This window comes from Macrotis lagotis, chromosome 1 (genome assembly GCF_037893015.1).
Source record: "Macrotis lagotis isolate mMagLag1 chromosome 1, bilby.v1.9.chrom.fasta, whole genome shotgun sequence".
NCBI classification, from domain to species: Eukaryota; Metazoa; Chordata; class Mammalia; order Peramelemorphia; family Peramelidae; genus Macrotis; species Macrotis lagotis.
The window spans coordinates 824388483-824402507 of record NC_133658.1 but is presented as its reverse complement, the minus strand read 5'-3'; the positions used below and the strand labels follow the sequence as shown (position 1 = coordinate 824402507).

The 14025-nt window shown below is 35.7% G+C and overlaps 1 protein-coding gene across 4 annotated transcripts in view; it reads right to left on the bottom strand.

Annotated features, from left to right (window-relative positions):
• Nucleotides 1-14025, bottom strand: part of FNDC3A (fibronectin type III domain containing 3A) — a 127330-nt gene that overhangs the window by 26549 nt on the left and 86756 nt on the right. For all 4 annotated transcript variants that reach the window (XM_074217130.1, XM_074217131.1, XM_074217132.1 and 1 more), the window contains 5 exons: nucleotides 13895-13981; nucleotides 9333-9471; nucleotides 8657-8725; nucleotides 2141-2259; nucleotides 32-137 (listed from right to left, as the gene is read on the bottom strand). In XM_074217130.1, the coding sequence (XP_074073231.1) occupies nucleotides 32-137; nucleotides 2141-2259; nucleotides 8657-8725; nucleotides 9333-9471; nucleotides 13895-13981 (520 nt within the window). The remainder of the gene's footprint in view (nucleotides 1-31; nucleotides 138-2140; nucleotides 2260-8656; nucleotides 8726-9332; nucleotides 9472-13894; nucleotides 13982-14025) is intronic.

Here is a 14025-nt window from a genome sequence, read left to right as displayed (position 1 = left end):
TTATTCAATATGTTGCTGAAGTGGAAATTACCCCATCGAAGTTGGATTTCTTTTGCTTTGGGTCTTCCCTGTAATCTGGGAGGGAAGCATGGACCAGGAAGCACAGCTGGAGTCTGCACCAGTAATGACTCAGATACCTGTCAAACAACCAAAACAATCAATTTTTTAAAAATTAAAGTCATATAAATACCATTAAAGAACTATCAGCTAAAATATATGAATATAATTCAGAACTGAATAAAGTATTAAGGCTGAAATTTTACATAAAGTTAAACTAAAAACTTTAAGTGTCTAATATGTGTAAGATTATGAGCTAAGAACTAATAAAAATTAATAAATTAAAAGCACAATTTTTAAAGTTTACTACTTCATAGTGTGTGACCCCGCTAACTTCATCGTCTTAGTTTTTGATGTTACCCAAAATATAAATTCAACTTGTTAAGTATAAATCAATGTTAATTTTATTTTTAGGTTTCGTCAATTTTGGCTACAATTAACTTTTTAACCTAACAGACATATTTAAAAAAAGTCTTTCCTACTTTTCTTCCACCTGAAAATAAGACTATAATCAGATGAGCCTTGTTTAAAGCATTTGGCTTTAAATTCAAAATAGTAATATTTAAAAATGTAACTTCTAATAAAATTTCATAACTTATTAAAATTATTTAAAAAAACACATTAGGATTCCACAATTATGAAAAGAAATAGGGGGCTGTCCTAGGAGCAAGGAAGGCATCAAGGCTCAAAGCCCATCTCTGACACGTACTGCTATGTCATCTAGGACAAGTCATTTAACCCCTAAGTGTCCCTTGATAATTCTCTAAGATTCATAAGAGTTTTTGATTTGTATTAGAAGAGAAAATTTTGATTTTGAAGTTCTTCACAGATAAAATTAAAGGTTTAGATACTATTCTGTTCTTTCTTTCACACATACATATAAAAAAATATGAAAAAGGATCCAAATTAAAATTATTCATAGAACTGATCTGCAACTAAAGCAAGTAAAATCTGTTAAATTATTTCCATCTGAAGCTGTATGCCTTTAAATAATATACTATGCAGATGTATACTTTAGTCGACTTCAATAACATGAATAATAAAATGATTTAATATGAATAATACGCATGAAATAAAATTTTGCCTTAAAAAAGGTAATTTCTAACATCATAAATTTCTGATATGCCTATATGCTACATAGCAGGCTTCTGAAACGAACCTTTAAGATACTCAACTTCTTCCCAGTCATCTTCATACAAAGTCCCTTGTATAATGGTCATTATCCCTTATCTGTCCCCTCCTCTCAGAGCAGAAACTGTCTTAATGGCATACCCAAGTTTTAGTATAGAAAAAGCACCTAATAAATGTTTCATCTATCTACTAAAGTTGTTTTTTTGAAATTTAAACATCATTAATTTATAAAGCATGGGGCAGCTAGGTGGCGCAGTGGGTAGAACACCAGCCCTGGAGTCAGGAATACCTGAGTTCAAATCTGGCCTCAGACACTTAAAAATTACTTAGCTGTGTGGCCTTGGGCAAGCCACTTAACCCCATTGCTTTGCAAAAACTAAAAAAAACAAAAACAAACAAAAAAAAAACATTAAAAAATTTATTAAGCACCAATTAGGCATGGTAACATGTTAGATGCTGATCATGTTCACTTAATAGGAACTCACTCAACAAACATATTAGAGGCAGATAGGTCATGCAGTAGGTAGAGTTCGGGCCCTGGAATCAGGAGGACCTGAGTTAAAATCTGGCCTCAGACACTTGATAATCATCTAGCTGTGTGAACTTAAGGCAAGTCACTTAACCTCACAGCCTAACAAAAACAACAAATATGTTATATGTTCAAAGACAGGTATAAAAATAAATTAACAATCACCTTGCTGCAAATAATAAATTTATGATTCATAATTCAAATGAATGGTCTGATTTTTAGTATCAGATAATACATATACAAACAAGAATACTAAATGTTATATATAACATTCTATTTTCTTATTCACTAAGAATTTATCAAGTATCTGGTGTGAGCAAGACAAAGCATGTTGATGGATCCATTAAAAAGATATAGGGTAAAAACTCATAAGCAATGCCCCATAGAGTACTGCACATGTAGCTATATGAAATATAGCCTTACCGAACTCTGTCCTCCATCACTGACACAGTACACACGGAGGCGATAGGGACAGCCAGGAGTCAGGCGATCACAGAGATGTTCCCGAGCAGTGCCACTGTATATCATATCCCATTTGTTTCCTGTTAAGAATTGATACCCAATCAATTAAAGACTAATGCTTGACATTTTGGTATCATGGACACAGCACGTATCTTCACTTCATCAAAACAAGCATTTGTTAATTTGTCAGAACAATTTTAGGCCTATTTAGAGTTTCCTGGAAATAATTTAATTTTCTTTATATAGTTTCTAAGAATCAGGCGATCACAGAGATGTTCCTGAGCAGTGCCACTGTATATCATATCCCATTTGTTTCCTGTTAAGAATTGATACCCAATCAATTAAAGACTAATGCTTGACATTTTGGTATAATGGACACAGCACGTATCTTCACTTCATCAAAACAAGCATTTGTTAATTTGTCAGAACAATTTTAGGCCTATTTAGAGTTTCCTGGAAATAATTTAATTTTCTTTATATAGTTTCTAAGACAAATTTGTATAGATCTCCTGATGTGAAATATCTGTTACTTTGTATAGCCTCTGGGAAAGATAGACGATTTGCTTTTAATTAAGCATTTTAAATGTGTTTACTGGTCCAGCAATAACATTATAGATAAATAGAAGAAAAATCAATGATGCGAATTCAGTCTATTTAAAAGGTATCCTTTGCTTTATTCATAGGTAAGTCACTCCATAGCATTTCTTTTTTAGGTTTTTTTTTTTTTGCAAGGCAACCAGGGGTTAAGTGGCTTGCCCAAGGCTGCACAGCAATAGCACATTTCTTTTGTTGCTGTGGGTACTTCCTTCACCAAGAAAGCTTGCAACCAGTCCTATACATTTCAGTAAACGATCTTCAAGAGTTACTGTGAGGGCAGGTAGATGGTGTAGTGGATAGAGCCCTGGCCTGGAGTCAGGAGGACCTAAGTTCACATATGACTTCAGTCTTTTAATACTTACTTAGCTGTGTGAACTTGGGCAAGTCATTTTAACCCCACTGTCTTGAGGGGAAAAGAGTTGACTAACAAGTTCACCACTCTACTGCCAACCTAGTAATAAGCCTCTCTGATCATAGCCAGGCCGAACCTCAGACAACAGATAGACTTGGAATATTTTTGGGTAAGTAGAAGCTGTCTGAGTCTTGATTTGATGGCACAACTTTATAATCTCCCAGTGATGATCAGTCATTTTAAAACACAAGGAGTTTTGGAAAATACTATTTATTGCCAGAAGGCAAAGTACAGAACCTGAAATAATACTTGCTTCATTTCTTCAGTAGAAAACATTCAGAGAGCAAGATTAAGTAAGGAGAAAAATTAGGTTTTATGAGTGTGAATGAAGAATAATGAACCCTAAAGAGATCATTAAGGAAGTGAAAAGGAAACTGGAAAAACAAATACTTAATTGACTACTTCCTCATGCACATCTACGTCAAATCTAACCCCCCCCCCCAAAGCCCCCATCTATATGTCTATGCCTTTCACTTGTCCTTGAGAATACTTTTGTTTTTATTTTTTAGGTTTTTGCAAGGCAAACCGGGTTAAGTGGTTTGCCCAAGGCCACACAGCTAGGTAATTAAGTGTCTGAGACCGGATTTGAACACAGGTACTCCTGACTCCAGGGCCGGTGCTTTATCCACTACGCCACCTAGCCACCCCTAGAATACCTTTTTCTTAATCATTTTAAATTACATCTTACTTTTACAATCAATTTACTCTCTTTAGTTCCCCCTTCTTCCTTATTCAGTGAAATGTATTTTTTGCACCCAAATATCTGTGTTCTTCCTTCTTTTGACCAGTTCAAATGTCACTGTATCCCACAGATGTCTACTTGAGAACCTAGATTACTTGAGATAATTTTCCCTAACCATCTCTCCCTTCCTCCATCCCTCTCATCACACAGTGGATAGAGAACTGGTCTTGGGAGTCAAGAGGACAGGAGTCTGAAACCAGCCTTAGATGCATCCTGATTCAAAACTGGCCACTGGATCCAGATCACTGAAGGAGAAAATGAGGCTGGTGACTTAGCACAGCCCTCTCTCACTCAAATCCAATTCACTTGCTTGTCATGGCATCATCTCCCTGATGTTATGGTCTTCTTCAAGAATGAAGGATAAAAACATTATTATTACTTCCCTCAAATATATTCCTCTTCCTCTCCCTTCCAATCTTTTTTTTAAAAGATCAAGACAGAACATGTTATCATTATTGATTTGTTTTTACCCTTTTTATGTTTCTCTTCATTTCTGTCATTGAATTTGTTTTTTTTGCAGCTCTGATTCTTTTATTAGGAATTCCTGTAATTATTCTATTTCATTATAGATCCATTTCCTCCCACTCTCCCTCTCCCATCATAGCATTAGTGTCTATAATTCTTTGCTTTCTAAAATATGGAATTTCCAACTCTGTTCCCCCTTACAATGGTGGCTTCTAAATCATGTGTGATTCTGACTGTGGCTCCTCAGAAGGATCAATTCTTGTTTAACTAAGTGCATTGTGCTTCACATGGCATCACCCTCTTTGGGGTACTGTGTTAATGCAGTTGCAGTAGCTTCAGTGCCTGGAGGAAAGGACCCTCAGCTTAGGACTTCTCTGGTGCCCTGGAAGCTTTGGATTTTGATTATCAAATTCTTCTGAGTTTTCATTTTGGAGCTTCTTTCAGGAAATACCAAGTGGATTCCTTTATTTCTACTTTGCCCTCTAATTCTGAGATATGATTTCTAGGCTTTTGTTTTTGGTCATGATGTTCAGCAGTATATTGATTCTTTTTCTCAATCTTTTTTTATAGACCAGTTGATTATGTTACTTTACATTTTCTTCTATTTTTACAATCTTTTGATTTTTACTATTGCTTGCTGCTTCATGGAGTCATTGGTTTCTATCTGGCTCATTGCAATTTTGAAGAAGTTTGCTAGTTACCTCTCATCCCAAGCTGTTAATTGTTTTTACATTCTTTTTTCTTCTTTCGATCTGAGTTTCTTTATCCTTTTTAAAAAATTCTATTTATTCTGATTTCAATAATAAAGACTGTTTAAAAATTATCTCTTCCAGAGATTCTAATTCAATCAGTATCTAAAGATGTTTTTCTTTGAGGTTTTGCTTTTAGAGATTTTAGAGTCATTCATTTCCTCTGGGTTTTGTCTTGGATTTCCTTGTCACTGTAATACCTCTTTATGGTAGAATTCTTTTTTGTTTGCTCTTCTTCCAAGTCTTCTTACTGATGTCAGACTTTGTTAGGGCCAGACCCTGTGCATTCTGGAGGAAATGAGCTGATCCTATTGCTGTTTTCTTGGGGTAATGAGTATTGTGCTGTTACAGGATTTCAGGGTCAGTTCAGGCTCAATAAGCTTTCAGTGCTATCAAAGAGGTCTGATACAGGACATAGCCTGACTCCTGTTTTTCTGGTCTGAGCTCTACAAAGTCATGGGTTTGTGTCTGAGGAAGAGTAGATGGCTGTTAGATTTAGACCCTAAGTTCAGAGTGCATAATGCTCTTTTGGTCTGGTTATCTGCCCTGGTTATTCCTCTGTAGGCAGGGCTGAAGGCTAGAAATGAGATTCTTTTCTGAATTTGGTGCCTGAATCACATACTTGCTTTTGAACTTGCTTCTATCCAGGTCCTAGGGCTTAAGATCAAAGGAGTTTTTGTTGGGGAAAGAAGGGGTGAGGAATGTAAATCATCTTCCTGTCAGTCCACCTTGTATCGGGGATAGTGGGTAAAAAAACCCGCCAGTATGCAGCTTGGGATCTGTGATAGAGTGCAAAAAATCTGCCACTATGTACCTGTCCCTATTATGAGTTTGACTTAGTTTACAACCTCTTTCTCAGTGCTGTTGTGTTCCACATATAATTTGCTCAACAGACCCCACCCCAGTGTCCACAAATCTCTCCATCTATCTCTTTATTTTGACCTGGACTGGAAAAATGACTTGCCACTTGGATTTTCCCATAAGGATTAGATATAGCGTGTTTTCTAAGTGTTTAGAAGAGGAAGCTTCTAGCTTCACAGCTTCCTGCTGCTCTACCATCCTGGCTCTCGTTTGCCTGCTCCTAATAAACAGCCATCTTTCCTCTTATTATCTTTTAGAATTCTAGCCCCCTACAAAAGGCATTGGTACAAGACAATACCATTCTCCCCAGCATAAGTTCCATCTTTTCTCAGTATCTCCTGACTCATTGATTGTGGTAGGGAAGCTGGAATACACTTTACTCCACATTGCCACTTCCAAACCCTCATTTACCATCTTCCCTGAGCAATTTCACTTCTCTGAGGTTCACACCATGCAAGTTCTATCATTCAATCCTGTACCTAGAGGCTGTTCTCTATAGATCCCTTCATACCTCCTTTGCTGAGTTCAGCACCCAGAACCCTCATATCTTAGGGGGTCTTCAGTATACATAACGATACCACCTCAAACGCCCTAACTTCCCAGCTCCCCATTCTACTCAATTACACCACCTACTATTTCACTCTACCTCAGCTACATACATACAGTATACATAGCTACATACTTGACCTAGCAATCACCCACAAATGTTCTTTTATATACATGAACTCTGAAATTTCTTTATCTGATTCCAATCTTTATAACCTCTAACCCTAGTGTTCTCACTGTGACTGACCTTCATTCCCTCCACTTCTAGGCAGTTACCCTTGCCTGGCCTACATTTTCTTTTCCTCCCTTTCTTAGTCCTTGGTAAAATAATTCAACTCTGCAGGATCCTCCACCTGACATTCTCTTGTCCCCTTGTCATTTTGCCAATCACATGGTTAGGCCCCAAAACTTTGCCATTCCCTAAAATCTCCTTTTTCATTCTTCTTCATGTGCTGCTAAGAGCTAGAGGAAAAAAGCCAACTATGCTGAAAGAAAGGCCCAGTACAGTAGGAAAAAATATTCCACTCTGTCCTAATTGATCACCATCCTGCTCTTCACAGTGGCTATTCCAAACCTTCTTGGCTCTTCAGTACCCCTCACTCATACTTAAAAAAAGAGAACATTTGCTGAGTCTTCTTCCTTTTCTCTTCCTCAATTCAAATTATTCAAAAAACTTCCTCCATTATTAACTCTTTTACTTTGTTAGCTGTTGAAGAAGTGACCCATCTTCTTACTAAGGCATTCTATATGTGACTAATCTCATCCACTCTGGATTTTTCTAGGAAATTGCCCTCAACATCTTATCTTTAATTTCTCCTTTACATAATCAGTTTTCTTCTGCTGCCTACAAACAAGCCCATGTCTCTCAGCCTTAAAAAGCTTACTTTGCTTTGATATTAATTATAATTCTATACATCTCACCTGTTCAGGCTAGCATTTTCTTGCTATCCTCAGAACTTTATGGAGTCTGGCTTACATCTTTCAACTAAAACTATTTTCTCCAAAGTAATCAATGATCATTGATTAAATCCAATGGTATTTTCTTAATCCTTATACTTCTTGACTTCTCTGTAAAATGTGATCATATTCTCCTTGTGGATACTCTTTCCTCTCTAGGTTTTGGTGACATTCTTTCCTGGCTCTCTTTCTCAGTCTCATTTCCTAATTCTTTCATCCATATTATGCTCACTAACAATGGGTGTTCTTGATGGTCTGTCCTGCACTCTTTACTCTTATATACTGTCTCACCTGGTGATGTCATCAACTCCCATAGCTTCAACCATCATCTCTATGAAGATAATTCCCAGATCGAGCCCTAGTCTGCTGAGTTTTAACTAAACAGCTCCAATAGTCTTTTTTGAGTATCTTGATATGACTGCATCATAGGTTATTCCAAACTTAATATGCCCAAATGTGAATTAATCTTCCCTCCACAATTACCAAATTCTGCCCTTCTGAATTTCCCTATTATTCCCACCACCATCCTTCTAGTCAGGTCTGCAGGCTTGACATCTCATTCTGGCTCACTCAACATATCTAATCTGTTCCTTTTACTTCTGCATTTCTTATATATGTTCCATTCTCTCCAATTATTCTAGTTCAGCTTAGTTAACTCTTGGCCCATACCTCAAATTTCTCAATTCATCCACCACTTGGGTTCCAAGGTGCTTTGCTTAATCAAAAGCTAGATTATGTTACCTTTTGTTCAAAGATCAAAAATAAAGTTCTCAGTTTCTCATTTAAAATTGATTTATAAGTTGATTCTTTCATATCCTGTCTTCTCATACCTTCTTTTCCCTTCATACACTCTAAGATCTAACTATACTGATCTATGTGTAATTCCTTGATTAGGAATGATTCTCCTGAGTTTCCTTAAAAGACTCAACTCAATTTCCACTTCCTGCAAGAGAACTTCACTCTTCTCCTAAGCTGTTATTGTTTTCTTCCTTTAGAAGACCATCACCACCTCTGCATAAGTTTTAGATGTGTTAGTTACTTACTTATTGGTCTCCTAAATTAGAATACAAGTTTTTTGAAGGCCTTTCTTTGTGTACATAAGTGCTTAATAAATGCTTGGTGACCATTTTAAATAATATAGTTCTTACCATTTGAGCCTTCTGACATTTCGACAACATACTTGTTTATAGGTGCTCCTCCACTGTCTTTTGGTGGATCTGTAAGAAAAACTGGTATTAGGCAAAGCATAAAAAAGGTTAAAATTTTCATTAGATTGAAATTTTGATAAATCATGTCTTAAGTTTTTTTAAGCAATGTAATTTTTAAAGTGAAGAGTAAATTTAGAATGTTGGAATTATAAACTAAGATCAGAGACATGTCTTGAAATGTTTCTTTGAAAAGAATCTTACACAAAAATAATGCTTAACAGCTTTCAAAGAGGCTTAACATATATTATTGCAATTGAAAACTATAACAGTTTTGTGAGAAAGGATAAGTCATGCTGCTAATGAGGAAATGAAGGCCGTGAGAGTGACCTGTCTAAGGTCATAGGCATCCACAATCTATGGCTGATCAGGGACTAGAATCCAGTCCTCTCAACTCAATCCTAATCCAACGTTCCTTCACTGTCACTTGTCTGTCCAGAAATTTAGATTCTTCTATTTGCCTGAACATCAGAAACAAATTCTTTATCATATATATATGTTCAAAGACCCACAAAACACTCCTAATTATCATGTGGTTTGCATTTGGTCCCATCTGGACAAATCAATTTATGTAAGTATCTCTGAAGAATTTACATTAATATGAAAAGGAAAACCTTACCCCAGGTTATTTTAAAATTCTGTGAATGTATCTTTCCTTTAACTGAAGGTTTTAAAGGTACTCCAGGTTTATCTGGACAAGTAGTAAATTCTACTACTTCACTTGGATTGCTTTTACCTTCTGAGTTATAAGCAATAACCTATGACAAAAACACACAAAAGTAATATTATATAAATCCAACATAGGCATCATTTTTAAAAATGGTAATCATTGACAAGACAGTGTTGGCTACTTCATTCCAGTATTCTGACCTGACATATGCTTAAATATGAGTATCAAAGGAAGTTCTTGTAGGTGAGTGGGTATCCTCGTAATAATGGCTTATTTGTTTAATTTAGACTCTTTATCCCTCATTAGATCTTTAGTATTTCCCAAATCCCTTTCCTGAGCTGCCCTATAATCAAAGAACATGAGCTTAATGCCTAAGACCAATGAATGTGAAGTGTTAAGAAAATCTGAAATAAAGTCAGATAAAACTCCTCTTAATCTTGCTTTTAAGCTAACTAACAACCTGTCTAGTTAAGAGTGAAGTTCCTTCTTTGGTCAATAGCCATTAAAAAAATAACAGAGGCAACTTTTATAACCAATGCATCCTAGCACCTTGTCCAGGGTGACATGGCTAACCAGAAGCAAGACTAAAACCCAGGTCATCTAAATCCCTCTCTCTTTTTTTTTTCATTAATCTTATTAACATTGTTAAATGGCAAATATTCCTTAAACACTCAAAGATGCGGTGATGAGGAACATATAGATCTAAGGGACAGGAATATGTCAAGCAACATATAATCTAACTCAGCATAAAGACTATTAAGTATTAAAAGACAATTAACAAGCAATTTTAAGTGTAAAATGAGTGATAAAGACAATCTGGCAGAAATTTTGAGGAAGAAGAAGAGAATCCAGAATTTATAAGAATTAAAAGGTAGGCAGGAAAAAGATGTGTTCACCAGTAAAATATCAGTCTAGTCTGACTGAAATAGAAAAGTTATACTAGGTCAGAAGGGTCTTGAATCTCAAATGAGATCACACCTGTAGAGGATTTAGCACAGGGTCTGTCACACAAAAGACACTTAAAAAGTGTTCATTTCTCTTTTTCTTGTAGACAATGTGAAGACATTAAATTTTTTAAATGACTGAATTAACATGCAATATAATTTTAGTTGTATTTTAGGGAAGTTCAGCTAGTAGTGGAGGCAATTAGGGGATCAGTTAGAAAACAACTGAACTAGGGGTAGCTAGGTGGTGCAGTGGAACACCAGCCTTGGAGTCAGGAGTACCTGAGTTCAAATCCGGCCTCAGACGTTTAATAATTACCTAGCTGTGTGGCCTTGGGCAAGCCACTTAACCCCATTTGCCTTGCAAAATCCTAAAAAAAACCCCCAAAACCTGAGGGGGGCAAACAACTGAACTGACTCAGGCATAAAGGCACAGGACTCTGGGGACCAGCAGGGTTGGGAGACCTGGATCATGAGGGTGATGGCCCAGGAACCTTCTTCTCTAGATTCCAGGGTTCTAGTGATAATTTCTCCTCCTCATTCTGAGCCCCTTCTTAATCCCTTCTGTGAGCTGAAGCAGGGGCTTTGAAGGGAATTCCTCTGGTTTTTGATCAAGTAGATACTCCTAGTGAGCTAGCACTTAGAAAAGTTGGCTCTCTACAGAGAACTCTACAGATGGGATCTCCCTTCACCCTTATAATAACTTAAGAAGGAGATGCTATTCTCCCCATTTCACAGATAAGGAAGGTAAAGTGACTTTTGAGGTCACTCATTGAGTTTGCATCTGAGGCTGTATCTGTATTTAGGTCTTTCTGACTCTGATCTAGAGCGCTCTCTATTGCAGCACCAGTGTCTCTAGTATTATGTGCCTACTGTATTTAAGGTGTGAGACTGGATTATACACATTGATGGTTATTCAGTAATATAAAAAGTATTAAATATTTTTCAAACTCTAGTAATAATCTATAAGATGGTAGAGGTAAGAAACTGATCTGAGCAAACAGAAAAAAATGCAAACCACAAAATAAACATCTATGTAAAAATTATAGGTTTTGCTGGTTTAAAATTAGCAGTCAATATCAAAACAGTAAGATACAGTAAGAAGGCTATGTAAATGACAAATTTATCAAGTGCATCTGTACAGCTCAGCAAGAGTCCCTTAATTCTTAATGGTGGTGAAAAGGCCTTTGTTTGTCTCAAAATCTGGTTTCTCCTTTGTTTTGTTTCTCTCAGGATTCCACCCAAGCTTTATTAATGGTTTTTTAAAAATGTCATCATCTCCAAAAATCTTCAGGAAATCCATCAGCCCCTCACCAGTACATATAATTGCCAAAGGAAGATTCCTCTACTCTTCCGCTTCCCTTGTCTTTTCAATTTTTTCCCAATGAAGTGGAGAAAATGAGGTGGGTCAATAATCCCATTTCTGTTCCTATTTGAATAATATAAAAAGTATACTAGTCTTGAACTTTCTTAAATTACTACCAACAAAAATGAAGTTCAAGATATTGTTCACAGTCATGGAGTAATTTTTCCCACGTAAAAACTATGAAAACTCTGGGCAGCTATGTGACACAGTGAAAAGAATATAGGGTTTGGAGTGAGAAAGACTCATTTTGCAGAATACAAATCTGGCCTAAGATATTTACTAGCTGTGTGACCCTAGGCAAATAAATTTTTTCCTTTTTACCTCAGTTTCATCATCTGAAAAATGAGCTGGATAAAGAAATGGCAAACTACTCCATTTTCTTTGCCAAATGTGGTCAGTCATGGAGAGTTTGACACAATGTAAAAACAACTGAACACATTGTGCTGGCCCAATGTTGATGATATACAGTGGTGCCTTGCAGATACAGGAGGAATCAAAGGTCAAGAGACTCCTGAAGAGTTAGAGATCATCTATCTGTTCCTTTACCAGAAACATGCTATCTCAGGGCCCTGGGATAGAATGATTCTGATAAAGGCAAATGAGAAGGATGTTGTGCACAGTATAATCTTCTAATAAACATTATGCAATTCAAGCCTCCAATCATTTGGTTGGTTAGTATGGTCCTCTCGAAACTAAATGACTAATAGGCAAGATGCTCACATAACCTCTCTGTGAATTGTATCTGTTCTTAGCCGGGATGTGCTGATAACAAGTTAAGATGATGTAAATTTTCACCAATTTATCTGATGAATTCTTAACTGCTGATTATTACTGAGTACCCAACTGACAATGGGGAAACCATAGCTGCTGGTTTCAACACTTTCTTCTTTCTCTTGTCCCTTCTGTTGTATCTTGTTTTCTTCTTGATTTCTGTTTCTAACTTGGATTTTCCTATAGTCAGAGCTTCATGACTCTTCTTACTACTGTAAGAAATCATAAGGGATGAGACTTCAAAATAGCCTGGAAAAACTTGCATGAACTGATGCTTAGTGATGTGATGATCAACTATGATGGATTTGTTCATTTCAGTAGTACAATATCAAAGACAATTCTAAAAGACTTGTGATGGAAAATACCATTCATATTAAGAGAAAGAATTGTGGAGTTTAAATGCAGATCAAAGCTTACTATCTTCAATTTTCAAAATTTGTCTTATGCATTTTATCTTTTTTCCCCTAATTTTTCCCCTTCTAATTTTGATTTGATTCTTCTTTTGCAGATTGATATAGATATATGGTTAAATTAGTTACATACATATAATCTATAATAGATTGCTTACTGTCAGTGGGAAGGAGAAAAATATGAAACTCAAAAGCTTACTAAAAATGACTGTTGAAAACTATCTTTGCATAAAGTTGGAAAAATTAATGAATAAAATATTTTTTAAAAAAGATTCCTGCTAGTATTTTCTCAGTTTACTATATTACATTACTAACCTCCATCAAAATAAGCAAAGATAATCAACTAAGAATGCATACAAATGAAAACCAAAGGATAAACCCTAAATCTCACCTTATCTTTTTGTTTTAAACTTCTAATAAAACTCTTATCCTTGCTATTAAAATGCTGATCTTTTATCGAAGATATCGATGACAGAAGAAATTATCAGAATATTTATAATAAAAGGTAGAAAGAAGAGAAACAAAGCTTGGTACAACCAGACCCGAAATGTTTCCAGTAAAAGAAAAGTTTTAAATATGTGCAGTGTAAACTAGGAGTGGTCTATCTTTCATCCCTCAGAAGAGCACCAACTATGTATCATTCTGTGAAGAGAAGTTAAAGAAAATTGCTAATTACATAGTAACTGCAAGACAGTTGTGTTCTGGTGTGCTTTAAAATCTGAAGCTATTTCAGTGAAGGATCAGTTTCAGCCTTGAATGTGTCTTTTGGAGATGCCCATTTTACTGTGGGACTAGGGTGCCAGTAAAAGAATGAAATCTGAGTTTTAGTTTAAGGTGATTCTGGTTTAGATTAACTTTACACAGCTTAAAAGTAAAAGAAGGGAATAAGACTAACACTAAATGTTATTATTTAATATTAACCTAAATAATTGCAAATTAATAATATCACATTAAAATTAAGAAACTATTTTGAAGTTTTTTTATTTTAAACCTTTGCTTTAAAGGTTTTTACAATCTTACCTTAAACTTGTACTTTGTACTGCGTCTAAGATTTTTTACTGTGTAAGCAAGGTCCTCTCCATCATATTTAGGCTTGAATCCATAACCCTGTTAGAAGACAAATATACATATATATATATATATATATATAA